Source organism: Neolamprologus multifasciatus, chromosome 11, assembly GCF_963576455.1.
Source record: "Neolamprologus multifasciatus chromosome 11, fNeoMul1.2, whole genome shotgun sequence".
NCBI lineage: Eukaryota > Metazoa > Chordata > Actinopteri > Cichliformes > Cichlidae > Neolamprologus > Neolamprologus multifasciatus.
The window spans coordinates 6,431,219-6,449,107 of NC_140449.1; the positions used below are offsets into that span (position 1 = coordinate 6,431,219).

The following is a 17,889-nucleotide window of genomic DNA, read 5'->3' on the forward strand; positions in this document are numbered from 1 at the left end:
CTCCATCTTTAGTGTCTCTTCTGAAACTTTCAGTTACTTGTTATGAGCTAAAGAAGGAAAAACACGTTTCCCAGTTTATTGAATAGCCCTCTGTGAATAGAATACACAATTTTTACAAATCTACTGACACAATGTTAAAAGCCACTGTGAAGAGAAGCTGTGGAAAATGCAGAATTACTCCCTCCTTCCCCCAAATTTACATCCTTATGCTAAATTTTACATTCATGTAGATTTCATGAGAAAACAAAAAGTTTGGATTCAGGCAGTCTTTAGATTCACAATACAGAAAGATTGATATTTATTACTTATAACATGGACAGAATGACTTTAAATAGCAAATAAATTACACATTTAAAACAGTTCTGAGTTTGGAGCCAAGTGAATATATATGTGTGTGATAAAGTCATTAAAGAAATTTATTAAAGCTACAGAATGATATAAATAGACTTGCTCTTTACGAGTACCGATATGCTCACCACACTAAGTCGACCCCTAGACTGAAATCCAAGGCACACATCTTATAAAGATGCTGCTTCTCTCCAGTGTGCTGGCATCTGCTGTGAAGCTGATGGTGCAGGTAAACAGGCTCAACGGCACAATGTCATTTCACATGGTGAAGACAGAGACTCGCCTTTATGAATGGAATCAATACAGGAACACAGAGCTACAAATTTGCATAGACGAATTAAAGGAGAGCAAGAATTTTTTTTTCCTACAACATTGTAAGTTCTGTTGCACTCACATGAACAGCAGTGAGACATGCAGCTCTCTTTCACCCATTAAGATAACACCATACATGTGGTCATATTAAAATAGTTACTTAAGATGCAGCAAAGACGCACTTTTAAACTTGGAAGGAAATTAGCTTTTTGTTTGTTTATATTTAACATGCACTGAATAGCTTTTGGTATGTGACAGCTGGTCTTTTATAAAATGATTTCAGAAAGCGACTGGGTTCAAAGAGCAGATCAGCTCGATGAAGCCTGTCCTAAGCAAAAGCTACTGCCTGGAGTGAGGAAACACCTGCCTGCCGTGTTACACAACAGCACATTGGACCTCGTTTATTAATACAGTACGGTGAAAGGTCCACTGTGTCCCACTGTTGTACAATGCAAATGGTGCATGGTGTGTACAAAAGTAAAACTGCATAGCAAAATGTTCTGGAGAGAAAAATAGATTTTTTTTATATTGTCACAGACATTACAGACCAGTAGAGTGAATCAACTCGGTTCCATTGTATTGCTCATTCTGCAGCTTCCTGCCTTTGTGTACTCAGTTCTTGTGCAGTGTTTTGCATAGATCCAAGAGCAGTGGTGGAGCAGCTCATGCAGAGAGGGGAGGGTCAGATGTATTTGTTGGCCAGGTTCTGAACATCGTTCTTAGTGAACTGTGTGCTCTGCACGGCTGAGAGATGCTCAAACAGCTGAGTCATGTGGTGACGCTCGTCCTTCTCCAGCAGCATTAGTACAACCTGCAAACAGTGCGTCAGCGTTTGTCACCACACATCTTGATTGCAAAATCTTACAAACAAACTTCAGCTTTTCAGACCATATTTGCATGCTAATCTTACCGAGAACCTGTCAGCAGTGTGCAGATGGTTGAGGTGTTGGTAGACCAGATAAGGGTCTTTCTCCAGTAGGTGTGAGTGCAGGGCCTGCATGATGAAGTTGATGGTGTGTCCATCAAGCTGGGTGCTCAGGAACTGGGGAAGCATCTCTGGGGCCGTGGAGGCCAGTAGTTCCGCGCAGGCCACTGTGTTTCCAGAGCTACGAGCCGCGTTCAGGGACTGGCCAAATTCATAGGCGCTGGCCGGCTGGAGGTTGATGCTGATGTCTTCTCCTTTGCAACTGTTTTTGGAGTTAGGGACAGCGGTCACATTCTCGTCATCCTCAACCTGTGAAGGGAGACGGACATGGGTGAAACATTTACACAGGAAAGACAAAAATGGAAAAAATGGTCTCTGTCAGTGAGTCACAATCTGGGAAATCTGCACCACCTATTGCCTTAATTAGGAATAATTTGTCTGGGATGCAGTGATTGGATCTATAAGCTTCCATCTTTACCTACTGGTGTGCTGAACCTGAAGAAAAGGAAAACAAGAGCTTCATAACAATCTGTAGCCTTTTAAACTTGGAGCACAGCCGCTTTTCACTCTGGTGTTCCCCTGAAACTGAGACTGAGTTTTGAGACCCAGATAAGCAGCATAAGATGCATGGATACAATTTTACACTTTAGCTTTCTCCGTGTTCTCTTTTGTCTGTTAACAATAAACTGAAAATGGTACATCCAGCCCCACTCAAGCTTTAATTTGGTGCTTTTATTCTTCATTAGATTATTAATAGTAAATGAGGATAGAACACAAAGACGAACGGTACACAACAGCTGGGAGCGCTGAACTTTATGATCTGTGCTAGGCTAGAATAAAACCAGAGCTGATCAGATTTCACGCGGTATCCCAGCAGGTGTCAGGAGTAATCAGCTAAAAACACACAACTATTCAAAGGACACTTGTTGACCATAAGTCATGATTCTTCAGTCCCCATCATTATAATGCCTCTTCTTCCTAACCACACGCGTAGACTCTCTAAAGTCAAAAGTGGATATGTCTGTTGGATGCAATAAGGGGAAAATATTTATTTTCAATGAAAGTGAATAAACTGTACTCACCTCTGTGATGGGGACTGTCTTCCTGGGTTTGTTTGGTGAAGCGCTGGCCAGACTCTGTCTGAGCAGCTTGGTGGCCTCCTCCAGCTCCTTCTCAGCCTCCTGCACGTTGGGATCTTGCTGCAGCACTTCCTGCAGGTCCGAGCTGCAAGCCAGGTAGTCCTGATGGAGGGAGACACCGAAAAAATACAAAGAGAGCTTTATGTATGAAATATGTGAAAGGGATATTTTACTCCTTAGCCACCCAATAAAAAGAAATCACTCCCTTAAGGCATTAGCCATTAAAGTCCAGCTCTATTCACCTTGAGCCCTTTATTAGCCATGGCTCGTCTGTAGAAGGCCTTCTTATTGGTTGGCTCCAGTTTCAGTGCTGCATCACAGTCCTGCTTGGCCTCAGCGAACCTCTCCAGCTTCAAGTAGCACAGAGCTCTATAAACACACACACGTCAATTGTGGTTTTTATTTTTGTCACTGGCACCTAATCACATTTGACACGTAACTCAGAAGTATCATGAATTTGTGACTCACTGCGAATCAGGTTTTATAATAACAGCTGAAGTCATGCCATCAGCATTAACAGAACAGAACATTTTCCTATGATGATGAGATTTACGATTTACACCTCAGAGATGTGCTTCTGGAGCCCCTTTTCTAAATGAATCTTCATGTTTTTAATTTTTTCAAATGGCTCTCAGCAGCTGTGCACCAATGGCGTATGGATGTTTGCTCTGGTGTGGCTGTACATACAATCTGTTCTCACATCAGAGCTCCACATGCACATGCAAACACCAACACACAATAGGAAAACATTCACGTCATCAGTTTCTTCTGTGACCTGATCAACACCATCTACGTACCATTGTGTTGTGCACCAATTTACCACCAATACACACTAATTTGGCAGCAGTGACAGGTGGCGCGACTGGATAGGATTAAAAACAGAGCCGAAAGCACGGCTGACAAACAACAGCTGGGTGTCGTTAATCAGCCTTTTTTAAATTCAGTTAAACAAATTTTGGGGATTTTCAGGCTGTTTTCCCACATCAAGGTGAACCAGTGGCAGAAGATGTGATGAACAGAGGGGAAACGAGACTGCAGGAACATGTCTGTTCATATTAACGTGAGAATTAAATGACTAACCTGTTGGTGTAGATAGCGCATTCCTCTGGCTTTAGCTTAAGGCATTCTGTGTACTTTCCCAGAGCATCCTGGTATTGGTTCTTCTTCACAAAATCGTTCCCTTCTTGTTTCAAAGCTGAAAAACGGACTTCAGCTTTCCTCTCTAGAAAACAAAACAAAGTGGTGATTGCTAAACATCGCTTACTCACACAGACACGAAGTCCAGTCTCCTCCATTTCGACTTCATATATCCACACTGACACTTGCAATACATTTTAACTGACCTCGCTTTTATAAGTCTGTGCTACACAGCTGGAGGGTTTAAGCACTTGAAATTAATGCTGTGCTAGCTGGACATGAGCCACGAGAGTTAAGTCAGCAATCAGTCCCGGTGTGGACCGAGGGCTAATCAATCTGCTGCAGAGTGTCTGCAGAGCGTCTTCAGGGAGGTAAAATTATGCCAGCAATGCTATTCTTTCATTAGAGTCTAAAAATAGCATAGGTAGAAAAGCCCTGGGAGCAGAGAAACTGCATGGTCAGAGGTGACACGTCCACTTATATAAAAAATAGGCCTTTCAAATTTTCCTCCAGTCACAACAGGAAGACTTTTGTTCCTCCATCGCTGTGGTTCAAAAACCGAACAAAGGTGGCTATAATGTCAGAAGAAAGAGCTGCTCGAGAAAATGTTTGTTAATGCTGGATGTAGTCAACATTAGATTTTATTCAGTCATCATAACCGCTGTATGTATAAATGTCCCAGCTACTCTTCTCATTGTCCCAGCTCAGCGATCAACACTTCTGACCCTGACTAACTCTGTGTTTCTGGGGACAAACATTAATTAAGCATCATGACTCTAAAAACAACAGACCTGCATCCCTAGCAGCCTTCTCTGCTCGAGCTTGGAGGACCTCAGCGCTGGGCGGCTCCTCTCTACGGTGCTGCTGAGCCGACAGAGGCACCAGAGGGATCTCGGGAAGTTTCTCTCTCCACTCTGCCCCGTCTTGCTCGATGAGCAGCCGGGTGATCCTGGAGGAGGATGTGATTCAGTCATTGTTACAGCACACAGATGAGAGACATTGATAAGGCTTACATGGAGTGTTAAAGATGCATCTAATCCGCCCAGTTCCACAGTTTAGGGAGTTTATGTCTTATTGTGTAACTTTGTAGATAAATGTGGGGATGAATGATATCTTTGACCCTCTGGTACTCCTGAACACAAACCACCCAGGTGAGTATTGCGTAACAGGACACACAGTCTGAGAGACATGATTAGCCTCTAGCCGGAGCTGCTTTTGACCAGCTAAATCTGTTAGTCTCTAATAAGCCTGTGTGTAATGGTTACCATGATTTGCTTTGATTTAGTCTTCTAAATATGTTATAATTCCATTTCTGGATTTCAATTATAGAACATTTTCAAATTTTGAAAATACAGCAGGTAGATAGAGTAAGAAAGTCTCCATGTCTCATCTGTCTTTTTATTTCCTTTGCTGTAACAGCTAAAGATAGTCTGTGTCCACCTTGTTTAAAATAGATGAGAAATGCCCTGCCATAGACATGGGTGCTGTAAAATTCAATACTTGCTTTTGAGATGCCAAATGTTAATGAGTCTGTTAGCTGAGGTGAGAGGTGGACATTATACCTGTTGACACTGTCGTGAGCTGCCTGCACGCTCACGTCTATCTGCAGCACAGTTTTGTAATCCACGTAGGCCTTTCGGTAACGCTCCAGGGACTCATAAGCCATGGCACGGCGGAGGAGGGGCTTGAGGGAGAATGGCTGCAGCTCCAGGGCTCTGATTGGAATAAATAGATGCAATGAGACAAGAGCAAAGGATCGAGTCTGGTGCCCCTGCTGTCGATGCTAGGGCAAAGGATGTGTCTATACATGTTGTTTCTGAGGTAGTGAACAAGTCTAAAGGTGTGATTCACGTTTTCTATAACCCCATCTTTCTGCAAACACATCAAGTATATTTAAAGGCTTTCATATGGGAGGCTCCCTTAAGTTAGCCCAGTCTGCTGCTTATAAACCACTTCTAAAGAGATTAATTACAATCCCTTACGACACACCCAAGTGCAAATCCCCTCCCACTCATAAATGATCTGAGATCCTCTGCTGAGACTGGTGTATGATGATGCTGTCTGCAGAAATTTGTAGCAGTTTGATCTTTAAGATGAAGCGTGCATTTGCCTTCCACAACTTTTCACATATCTTGCTGAACACTGGTAGAGTTTTATCAGTTCTCTCACCTTGTGCAGTCTTGTATGCAGTCTTGACTGTTGCCATCTTTCAGGTAGCAAGCTGCTCTGTTGGAATATAGAATACAGAGATCTTCTGGACTATCAATCCCTGCATAGAAAACAGAGACCAATATCAGAAATGTAATACACGGCTTGGAAACAGCACGCATAGTTCTGCAGTTATCTTGGGGGTGGAATACAGAATATCTGCAAAGACATCATGAACTCAAAGTTTGAATCGTGTACTTATTGTCTAAATCAGACTGTTTAATGTGCTCTCTGAGCAGCTATAGAAGCGCTGTAGAAAGTACAGAGTTCCTGTCATGATGAAATAAAGAAACTTCAGTTATTGGAAGATACTGAGCTATCATTTCTTTTCTTTCAGATTTATGAATACAAAGTGGCAGACACGCATACACACACATGTATGCTTCTCTCCACCTGCCTCACACTAACTTAACAGTGTTTTCTTCACTATCACAGAGTTAAGCAAATCACACAGGTCTACGGTGCATGTTTCAAACACAGCAACATTATCCTGCTACACTAAATACATTCATGTCATTGTGCTGCCTCATCAGATGAAAACAGATTATGGATGATGACACAGCGTGGCAGTGATGATGATGCCTTAGCAACTGAGAGCACTTAGCGAGGTTATTGTGACAGTAGATCATGTAAACTACAGCAACTGTGTGCATAGCACAACTACGAGACCTGTCAAAGTATCTTGAATGTCTCGTTCAGTTTCATTTCTACTGAAAAGAGCCTTTTTCACAGATCGGAAAAAATTCTGCATGTGTAGATTAGGTCACATCTGTTGTGCTTCCCACAGTAATCCAGATAGATGATGCCCAGCGACTTTCACAGTCTTAACGGAGTAAATTGTGGCTGTCCACAGAAAGAGACACAAGGCCATATGTTTAACGGAGAGTGAGCAGAGGTTTCTCTTCCTCCATCAACTGCTCGTCGTCTCACTCTCTGTGAGAATTATTGCTGCAGTCCTACAAATTCAATTTCACAGTGAGTGGTTAGAGGTCATGTGACTTGGACAGACCTGAGCTGAGAGGCTTAGCACCAGACTAAAACAGCAACACTGTCTCCGTACAGCCACAGTCCCAGGGATAAGTCACTAAATATTAACATCGTAATGGATCTTACTAAAATTTTGAATACTGCATATAAACTGTTCACACAAAAATGTGAAGTCTGTGGACTGAGAATTTGAAATTGTTTATGAGGACTTATTTCCATAGGGAAAATGATTTGTATTGCTATCCTGTTTTCATGTGTAAGTCTCTGCAGTGTGTTAAAGTGACAAAAATAAAGACAAGCACTGACATTATAGCTACGACCCTATGACCTTTGATTTAAAGTTAAATTAAAGTATGACACCATAGAAAGCTGTTATTAAAATATGATGATGAATAAACAGCTGAGAAAACAGTCGATCAGTTCTGATTCATTTGTCAGTTCATAACACACTGATATGAGTAGAAATGTTATGATTACTGACACAGTGGCACACAGGTAACTTCTAACCAGCAACCTCACTGTATAAAACTAATTAAATATTTTTTTCTTAATATTCTAAAATATTACAAACACGATCAACAGTGAGTGCCCCTGAGGCTTACCTGAATCTGTATAGCCCTGAATGGCTTGTGAGTATTTCTCCAGTGCATCGGCAAACTGTCCATTTTTAAACAGCAGGTTTCCTTCGTTCTTTAGCCGGGAGAGGGGTGGGGGCAGGGCCCCACATGGGGCATCAAGGTTGACAGTTTCTCCAGCATTTCCTCCAACTGGAGTTGCCTTACCGCTGCCGCTCTGATCACCCTGAACCGAAGCTGTCGAGCCTCTCTTGCTTGATCCATTGGCTATCTTTTCCTTGGAGTCCTGCGGGACTTTGTACTTGTCTGAGGTGCCTCTGTTCCTCCTGTGTTCTTGGTGGGAGCTGTTGGACTCGGCGTGTGGACCCCCGTCCCCTCTTCCGTGGGGCTTTTTATGAGCGTTTCCCATGTCTCCCCTTTCGACAGGAGTAGCTGATCTCTCCTCCCCTCCCACGGGCTGGCTAGGTTGAACCAGACAAGCTGGAAGGGAGAGGGAGGGAGGGGAGAAGCAGAGGGAGAGAGACAGAGAAGGGGAAGTCACACCCACAGGAAAGAGTCAGCAGTTACATCATCGTGTGGGAGGAGAGGAGCACATGACACGGAGCCACTTCAAACAGGGAGTTCCAGGAAGTAGAGATACCAAACAGTGACTTATGAAAGGGCTGTGTGGGGGTAGGGCAGAAAACACATGCATGCACTGTTCCTTCACCCAGAGAGACAAGAGGGGAATTTCCTCTTTCTATAGGACAGCAGACAGAAGGGGATGTGACTAAAGCACTACTATTACCAGCAATGTTGGAGCTTCCTAACATGCTCTGTATAAATCGTGACTGTATTAGAGGGCAAATCCTTCAACCTTTAAATCCAGCACAGCTATAAAGACACAAAAAACTTTCTGCTATAAAGTTAAAATTTAACACCTCATTCAAGTTACATAAATTAGAGTAGCAATAGATTTTTGAGTCCAGTTAAGTCAGTGGAATGACTTAACTTGTTACTTTTCACTAAATGAGAATATATATAAAAATATATCTCCAGTAAGGGAAAAATCTCATCTGGGAAATCTGTACCACAGTCTACTGGTTTACCTCATTCACTTCCTGCTAGTCTTGCTAGTTTTTAATATGAAATCAACAGTGAAAACAAAACATGTCAAATAAAGGATCAATGCACACTTTTGACAAAAATCTAAGTTTCCTCTGAACTCATAACTTACCTAATCTTGACTATAACTGAAAAACTATTTAACTGCATGTTAAATAGAGAGTAGGCAACATTTAAATCAGTTGATTGATTTTTGGATGCAAATGGGTTATCATAAATGGCCATTAGCGCCGTTATAGTCTCTATGTCTGTGTTTAAGGATATTGATTGTTTTTAGTAGTTCAAACAATCACCAGTTTTATGAGCTTTGTTGTCACTGTCAGTCTGGTTATCTGCCTCTTCTATCTCTTGGATGAGGATTTTTTTGCCCTTGCGTTGCTTCTCTTGTTGGCATTCCTCCATCTTCTTCTCAATTTGAGACAAAAGTTGCTAAAACACAAACAATTCATCCATTAGAACATCTCATGTTTTGTTTGTCACAACTATTCATATCACAATCTATGCTAGATTACTTAGTTGTAGTGACTGGTGTATGTATAACTACAAAAAGGAACATTTTCTTCCCATTTACACCTAAATTATACTCATTCATTTTCTCACTGCACAAATTATATATAAAGCAATAAATAACCTGCTTCCTGACAATATTCTAAAAATGTTTTCTAAAAGGGAACGGGGATACAATTTGAGGGGGGAATTAAATTAAAACATCCTCGTATCCGTACAACATTAAAACGTTTTTGAGTCTCTGTGTGTGGAGTGAAGCTGTGGAACAGACTAAGTAAAGATATGAAGCAATGTCCGAGCATGGCACAGTTTAAAAAGCGGTTTAAGGATATGGTTTTTACAGGGTACAGGGACGAGGTAGAGATTTGATAGGGTGTTCTTGTCCAATATTTTCATGTGTGTGCGGGTGCACGGGTATGTTGGTATGGGTATATATATATATATATATCTGTAGGTTGTGTATCCTTTGAGGTGTTACTGGGGTTATTGAAAATGTGTATATGTGCGTATGTGTATATACGTATGTATGGATAGATAGAAACATATATGTATATATATAAAAAAATGAATAATAAAAAAAAATACACATGACATATAATGTAATTGCAAGGAGGTATTTCTGTAGTCTATTGATTACTAGATAGTGGAAAAGGGGTGGGATTATGCTTCTTCCTGCTACTTTTTGAACATGAAAGTTATTTGTAGTTGTGGTTGCTCGTTTTCCTTCTGTTTTGCTTTGTTCATTTGTCTCTTTTAATTCTATGTTGTTGTACTTTTTCAACATGTTCAAAATAAAGATTCAATCAAATCAAATCAAATAAATAGAACCAGAAGTTAAACAATGCAATTAAAGGGGACGGCTAAACACAGCACATCCTGAGCTGTTCCACTGATACAGATCTGTTAAAAAAGCCACATCATCCTCTATTTACGGTAATGACATAAATACACGAAAGACTTCCAGTGAAAGACTCACTAAATCACTCAACTTTCACAAATACAGTGACACCTAGTGGATGAAAGGTAGACTGGCGCATGATGCACATGCCTCAGTACTATCACCTACAGTCGCAGCGGTGTTCTGTGGCTCTTCCCTGAGCACCGTCCTCAGGTCTTCAGTGGCCATGTGGAAGTTGTCCATATGATTATAAACAACAGCACGATGAAGCAGGGCTAACGAAAAGAAGTGCATTACAATATGTAGCACATACACTAATGCTGCTGTAGCTAAAGTGTACCACATCATATAAATACATCTAAAAGTGCAGGTGTATTTATTCTGGAAGCATTATTGTGTTAGAAATTATAGAAATAACATTAACACACCTTTCAGATTGCCTGGTTCTAGCTCGAGCACACTCAGGCAGTCTTTCAGGGCATTGTGCCAGTGCTCGAGCTTGATCTCTGCCTGGGCTCTGTTGTTGTATGCAGCCACAGATGTTATAATGGAAAGGCTCCTGTAATGGAATAAACAATAAAGCAAGCCTCTATTTACAGTGAGATTATTGCACAAACACTTACTACTACAGCTACAATGAAAGATGACAGTCTACTACTTACAATATATACCAAGCAAAATGATAAAAGCCCTTTAAGAGGCGCTAAGTGCTTTCTGCAATGAAGGAGTTGTTTAAAGAACCTGACCTGGAATAGTATGTGACCGCCTCCTCATAATCCTTTGCTCTAAAAGCTTCATTGCCTTTGTCTTTTTCACGATTTGCCAGGAAGAGCTTCTCCTGTTGTGACAGCGCTGGATGGATCACAGGGGAAACCTTACATGTTACACAAAAATGCCAACACACCTGATGTACGTTGTATGCTTAATAATTACTGCAAAAAAACGAAGACGAACACTTTCTATCCACAATAGATTACATGAAGTGTCCACTTGAGTGTTGATTTTAGAATGTCCTGAGTTTATAATTGCTGGTGGATCAGTTTTGTCCACATCCTCCTCTATTTTCTCACATTCTTTTTCCACATCGAACCTGGAAAGAAGGTGTAAAATATACACTTAAAGGTCAAGTTTTTAAACTGTGGATCACTGTAATGGAAGCAGTTTAGCTTTAAAGCCCTTTTACAAAGTAAAAAGACTTGGGAAGCTTTTATGCACAGAGAATTCAGCTGCTGCAACAGTGGGGTCTTTCTTCTGAATATAATAGACAAATGTGGAGACAGCATGACTCACTTGTCCCATTCTCGGTAATCACGTGGTAGGGCGCATTTTGAGGGTTTCTTTCTTTCTTGTGGAACTGTTTTCTATCATGAGAAAAGACTCTGAATATTTGTCTTCTATACATATATGTAACTGGTTATGTACTGTATATGCCTTGATTTTTTTTACCTGGCTCAGAGGAACGAAGCAATTGGAACCTCTTACAGGTGGCATATTTTCTTTCACTAGATCATCAAATACTGACTGGTGTTTCAGGGTTGATTCAGTCTTTTTGGTTTCTTCTTGCCATCTCTGAGCAAAGTATTTAGAGAAACAGCCATGTGAGAACAAAGTACACAGGATTTACTTATTTTTTTAAAAGAAAGAAAAAAATGTGTACCATACTTTCAACTCATCCTCAATTTGGCTCCACTCATCTTTAGAGAGGCTGGCTGCTGTGGCTACAGGCATTTCCTTCCTAAGAGCTCGGCTCTTAGGGTCCAGTTTCTCCAGGTGACTCTCACAAAACTTGATCAGGTGAGGATAAATGCCCTCTTCGCCGGACCTTTAACCAAACAAAAAAGAAAAATAAAGAATAGCTTTTTTTGCAATATTTTTCATTCACATTTTCCAGCCTGTATTTTGTTATGACATGCACTATTATCCCTCTGCAACTGATGACAAGTGTTACGTAATCTATTTGCAATATTGCACATACATCTTACCATCTCAGTGGAGAATGAGTAAAACTTGACATGATGATGAGTTTATAACCTTCATAAATAAAAACCTCACCAACTCTATAAAGGGACTGGACTGACTGATTGCTTTATTTTGAGCATGTAAATATAAATACCATTAAAAACAAGCAACAAACGTCCATTGAACACAGGTAAAGGAAGAAAAGAGACAGTGAGTTTCCTCCAACAACACTATATCGCTCAACAGACAGTTACCTCAGTATTCTCAGGATCTTCTCGAGGTATCTCACATCTTTACATTTTTCAATGTAATCGTAGTCCAGGTGCTCCACAGGAACCTTGCCCCTGTAGTCCACAGTGGTGGAGTGACTCTGAAGGGATAAAACTGCGTCTTCACTCATTTCTGGAAAGAATTTACACAGTCATCGTGTCAAAAAGTGTTTCATAAAAGGGAGACATGGCAGTTCTGCATTATATTTGTATAACTTACCAGCTTTTTAGCTAGCTACCTTAACTTTACTGGTAATTTTAATAGTTCGTTGGAAACAGCTAAGTTCTATATTTAGGTAATGTAACATTCAGCAAAGGCAGACTTATCTCAAGTGTCTCTTGAGTAATTAATGCAAGATCACATTAATGTTAATAATGTTAAAAGTGTTGCCGTTAAGCAAAACTAGTTTACCTGCTCCCGTTTGGCTGAACGCTCATCGACAATGTGGCGTGTATTGCTATGGTAACCACACACGGACGGAAGGCTGGTAGCGCCGAGAGGAAGCACGTGACGCAGCCAACGGAGGGCTCCAAATTTGAAAACGTGGCTGGTGAACATGAGAAAACAGGGACAACAGCGGGGGACAGCTGAGGCCTGGAAAGAAGCCTGAGGAAACAACATCGCCTACGGAGGCCACGGCTTTTTGGAATAGCCCCGTTTTAACTTCAAGTAGGTATTTGTTAAATATTAAGCGCGTTTATTCCCGAAGAAGATTATTTTGTAGAGCTTAAGGTACAGACAGTGTGCGTGGAATTCACCGACATTACCTCGTATTGGTTCTAGTTTCAGGAGGCTAACAACGTTATGTTAGTAAACGTGGATGGCACACAGTCAGCCACATTTTTCTTTAATTATAACTCGGTGTTTGACGGGTGTTTTACGAGGCCCTCCGTTTTTGTTTTGTTTTTTGTTTGTTTGGTTTTTAATGGCAATCATTTTTGTATGGCATTTCAGGGCTAACACAGGTGTAACTGATTAGTCATTCACTGTGCCATTCCGGGTCCCCTTCAGTCACATTAACAGGAGGCTATTTCAGCTTTGACGGAGCATCACTGCTTTTAATTCTGGAACCGGTTTTTATCCCGTCGTGTCTTGTTAAAATGGCTGCTCTGACCCTCTGAACTAGCATAGAGGGTTACACTATAAAATGGGCACGCACTAAACGTCGTTGCGTTTTTGTTTTGTTTTGCTTTTGGATGAATTTTACTAAAATCAGTTTTGTGTGTGTTTACCAAATAATTTTGCCTTGTCATGTTTCTTCAGACGGAATTAAGTGTGAAAATAACGAGGAGTAAAATGATGTTAAAGGTGGTGTATACCGTCAGTCGGGCTCTGCCGGTGTCTTTTGGCGGTTATCGAGCTCTTTAAAGCGGCTATCACAAAGGGCACGAGACTGGGGGATTTAAATCGGCAGCACGCGCTCTCATAGCAACGCGGATGAAACAGCTGAGAAGGATCAGAGATAAATCAGTTGTCTGTCGCTTTCTGATATACAAACTACTACTTTTATACACTGAAAACCACCGTAAGATTCGGGAGATAACTTTTATTTTACTATGATAAGGGAGTCCAGCATGAGACGCCTTTTAAATATATCGTTTTTAAAAGTATTTAAGCTAGCGTTGCTTAACTCTTGTTTAAAGTTATAATCTGTGACACTTGTTTATGTATTTACGGTCTCTTTAAGTTCATATTTGCTGTGCTGAAGTAGTTCTGTTTATTATATTCTGTTTTACTCCAGGTGACTTGTAATCCCCCGGAGGCCAGGCTAAGGTTTGTTGGCGCACTCAGGAGGAAGATGCAGTGCACTCCTGAATCTAGTCTTTATCTTGATGGCTATAAAGGGCAGCACTGCTACGATGACTGCTCTGACAGTGGATACTCAGGTTTTTTCCAGAGCCCACACAGCACCAGTGGAGCTGATTCATGTAGATCTTTGTCTCCGGTGGAACTGGATGAAACGCCCAAAGAGAACCTCCGGGTTTCTGTCACGCCAAAGAAGAAGATCCGAGAACAAGTCAGATTTTTGGGCAGAGACTCCAGGAAGGTTTCAGCCGTAAGCTGGTGTGAAACTCCTAAAATATGCAAAAGGGATACCTTGCTGCGACAGAGACTTCTACTGTGTAAACCCACTGCAGATGTCAAAAATGACAACACAAGATCACCGTGCACCAGAAGGATTGAATCCCCTGTCAGTGGGTCTGAACCCTATTTCAGTACATCATTTGACTCTGTAGACACTGAGATGGGGGCAGCAAGCGCTTTAAAAGTGGACCAGGACCTGCCACTATCAGGCAGGAAGCGCCGTGTTCTGTTCATGCAGGTGAGGACCTCAACTCTTGAAGATGGCAAGCATAACTGTTGTCACCTTCCCAGTTTTGAGAAAGAAGCCTCACTCACAGATCTAGACATGAGTGAACACATCTTTGCATTTGGTCAATGTAATGTCAAGACTCCAGGCTTCAACGAATTCCTGCCCATCTCTAAGGAAAACTCTCAGTCACCGTTGGGCAGCATGACAGATAATCTATATAATGGCTCAAGTGTCTTGTGCACACCATCATCTGCACATACACCCAGCTATATCAGGTATGTGTTTTATTGACGAAGAAAATAAAACTTTAAAATATTTAAACTCAGATTAACGCCTTTCTGACTTTTAAACAGGTCGTTGAGTGAGGACAGCGGTTTCAGCTCAGTGACTCTTGATAAATCGCAAGACTCCACAGTGGACCATGATGGCTCGTTCCAGGAGCTGCTGCTGTCCGCCTCCAAAGGAAACTCTGAAACTCCAAATCCAACAGAGGGAAGGCGCCGCTCCCGTTTGCAGCGTCAGCACAGGCTGTCTACGCTTAAAGAAGGTGGCTCTCAGTCTGAGGAAGACCCAACGGACAGAAAGCATCAACATCCTTATCAATGTTACAGCCATTCTAAAGAGGATGAGGTTTTTGCCGAGGATATCACCCCTCTCAGTGTCCTCTCTGTTAAATGTGGTAATGCCGTGAGCTCTGATCGCTTGGGCTCAGCAAAAAAAGATTATACCACCCCACAAAGAGTGACTAAAACCAAAGCACAAAACATGACCCCTTGTTCTACAGAACTTGGCAATCCAGATATCACACCACTCAGGATGACTCCAGTTAACCTCTCTCTGACTCCAGCGCTGCAGCTGGTTCAAGCTATTTGTCAGCACCATGCCCAGATGTTGGCTGGTCAAAGTCCAAGCCTGAAAGAGCAGCTGAAGTCTGCAGCAGCACTGACCAAGACCCCAAGCACTCTTCGGACCACTATGCCATTGGCAGGGCTGATTGGCAGGAAGATGGGCCTGGAGAAGGTGGACATATTCACAGAGCTGATGAAGAGGAACCTCAGGCACATCCTGGCTGTTATTCTTTGCCAGATGGACTCTGAGAGTGTCTATAGGTGATAAATCATGTTTCCAAATATACATTTTTATTCACACAATGTTTTACAGCGCATATCATCCATGCTTACTTGCCACAGGTTGCGGCTCCTTTCCCATTTGGTCACTGATTAATAAAATCATGACTACATTTTTAATGGAGTAAAGAATAATTCAGAGTCCTGTAGAATGATCGCAGGGTGATTAACGCTGAGCTGAAACATACATGTCGTTATGACAGTGTTTATGTTGTATAAACGATGCAATTTTTAGTAAAATCAGTGGAGTTTAGCTTGCACTACAAACTTGTGTTGTCTAAAAAGTTTAGTGAGCTGAAAATATTTCATACTTTTTTGTTTTTCACAGGTGCAGCTGTGTTTGCAAAAGCTGGAATCAAATTGTCCAGCAAGACAAGCTAGCTAGCACAATGAGAAGAAGCCACCTGAGTCAAGTGGAGGCTGCTCTTGAGGTAAGAGCCAGGCTATGGCTAAAGGTCTTATAAGCAGGGGTGCACATAAGTGGTGCGCAGGTGCGCATTCGCTGTCAAAATAAAAGACGCGCCACCAGATAAGAAGTTGCAACGCGCGTTTGCGTAAGATTTTCTGGAGGAGGACAGACATTTGTTTAGAACTCTTAAAGATGTCGAAGAAGCAAACTCCTTTAAGAAATTACTTTGGTGTTCCTCCACCTCCAAAGAAATGTCAGGAGTCCAAACCGCAAAAGAAGCGCGTATTCTCGGAAAAGTGGTTGCAGGAGGTGAGCTGGCTTCAAACAAATGATGAGCGCACAGAGATGTGGTGCAGAATATGCCGTGAAAATCCCACTCTAGCGGACAAAAACGGTGCCTTTTATATGTATGCAAACGCGCATTGCAGCAGCTTATCTTATTCGCTTCTTATTTTGACAGCAAATGCGCACCTGCGGACCACTTCTGTGCACCCCTGCTTATAAGTGTTTGTTCAGCTCTGAAGCATTTAGCTTTCTGTGTTTTCAGTTAAACCCAACATCTGTTATCACAGTCTTTGCTCTGTGGTCATCAGTGCATACGTACTTCAAAATGAGTCGGTGTTATCACAATCTCCATCACTGTCACTGAAATGACTCTGAACTTATTTGCTGTCGTCTTATAGCTTGGTGCTGCTGTCCATGTCGCTGATGCAGAGACCAGAGCCATGTTGCTTAAGCGATCAGCTCTGAAGACAGTTCAGGCCCAGTCTAGGACCTCCAGCTACTGCACTCCACAGTCAGGAAGCAGGGCTTTAACGCCACTGCAGCTCAGCGCCTTGCATTCAGACAGCAGCAGCAAACGGGATAAATTTCTGGAGGCAAGTTACAAATCCATTAAATTGCATTTTCTTGAACATGGTACAGTCATGCTTTGAGGCATTTCTCATCAAACATTTATCAACTTTATTTTAATAACTTCTTTTTCCTCTCAGGTTGCTAAAACCCTCTTCAATGATGAGTGCCTCAAGCCTTGTCCGAGATGTCAGCATCCTGCAAGATGCCATTCAGGCAAAAGAGAGGGAGTGTGCAGCAGAGCTGACTGTGCATTCCAGTTTTGCATGTCATGCTTGTGTACTTCTCACGGCTCTAGAGAGTGCGGTAGTCAGTCTGCAGGCCGTCGCAGAAAGGACATACTTCCCGGAAGCGCTCAAAGCAAGCGCAATGTTAAAAGACTATGAACAAATTATTCCTGCTTCATGAAGTCACTTTAATAATATCTATTTTTTGCAAGTTTATAGATGGAAATAAGCAGCGAAGAAACAGATGTGCAGTACGTGCACAGTGTCTGTACTCTTCAATGTTTGTTTGTATTTCTTTACTTCTCCCATCCTACCCCTTTCCTTTTTTGATATAGTTCTTACTTGTATATTTTTTTTAAATTATGCACTGAAGGAGGTTTTACCAGCAGATAAAAGGATTTTATTTTACTGTTGTATTTTTCTATGCACTGACTGTACAGCACGTTGTTTTTTTTGTTTTGTTTTGGAGCTAGACTTTCAGCTTTTACTAACATGTTTTCTAGATCGGTTTTAAAATAAACTTGATATATAGTAAAACCCTTTTTTTCCCTACCCGTGTGCTGCGTCTCATTTGTGAGGATTGTGTATGTC

General features: G+C 41.7%; 2 protein-coding genes across 8 annotated transcripts; one reads left to right on the top strand and one right to left on the bottom strand.

Annotated features, from left to right (window-relative positions):
* Positions 1 to 62: 62 nt before the first annotated feature.
* Positions 63 to 13,706, bottom strand: spag1b (sperm associated antigen 1b). Of its 5 annotated transcripts, none has more exons than XM_085178387.1 (19): positions 13,689 to 13,706; positions 12,354 to 12,501; positions 11,803 to 11,962; positions 11,587 to 11,709; positions 11,431 to 11,501; positions 11,118 to 11,230; positions 10,887 to 10,992; positions 10,569 to 10,699; positions 10,309 to 10,415; positions 9,029 to 9,164; positions 7,659 to 8,111; positions 6,031 to 6,130; positions 5,424 to 5,576; positions 4,653 to 4,810; positions 3,805 to 3,946; positions 2,967 to 3,093; positions 2,668 to 2,826; positions 1,571 to 1,894; positions 63 to 1,471 (listed from the first exon to the last, which is right to left on the bottom strand). In XM_085178387.1, exons 2-19 carry the CDS (start codon positions 12,497 to 12,499, stop codon positions 1,343 to 1,345), a joined length of 2,838 nt encoding a protein of 945 aa, XP_085034513.1. In that variant the 5' UTR covers positions 12,500 to 12,501; positions 13,689 to 13,706; the 3' UTR covers positions 63 to 1,342. The 5 variants fall into 5 exon arrangements, with proteins under 5 accessions (XP_085034513.1, XP_085034516.1, XP_085034514.1 ...); XM_085178390.1 differs by lacking the exon at positions 13,689 to 13,706 and adding an exon at positions 12,781 to 12,927 and having other exon boundaries at positions 12,354 to 12,469; XM_085178388.1 differs by lacking the exon at positions 13,689 to 13,706 and adding an exon at positions 12,781 to 12,894 and having other exon boundaries at positions 10,309 to 10,355.
* On the top strand, positions 12,915 to 17,799 carry fbxo43 (F-box protein 43). Of its 3 annotated transcripts, none has more exons than XM_085178397.1 (6): positions 12,915 to 13,038; positions 14,111 to 14,958; positions 15,037 to 15,792; positions 16,139 to 16,241; positions 16,903 to 17,097; positions 17,212 to 17,799. In XM_085178397.1, exons 2-6 carry the CDS (start codon positions 14,168 to 14,170, stop codon positions 17,455 to 17,457), a joined length of 2,091 nt encoding a protein of 696 aa, XP_085034523.1. In that variant the 5' UTR covers positions 12,915 to 13,038; positions 14,111 to 14,167; the 3' UTR covers positions 17,458 to 17,799. The 3 variants fall into 3 exon arrangements, with proteins under 3 accessions (XP_085034523.1, XP_085034525.1, XP_085034526.1); XM_085178399.1 differs by having other exon boundaries at positions 12,944 to 13,042; XM_085178400.1 differs by lacking the exon at positions 12,915 to 13,038 and adding an exon at positions 13,784 to 13,894.
* The last annotated feature ends 90 nt before the right edge of the window (positions 17,800 to 17,889 follow it).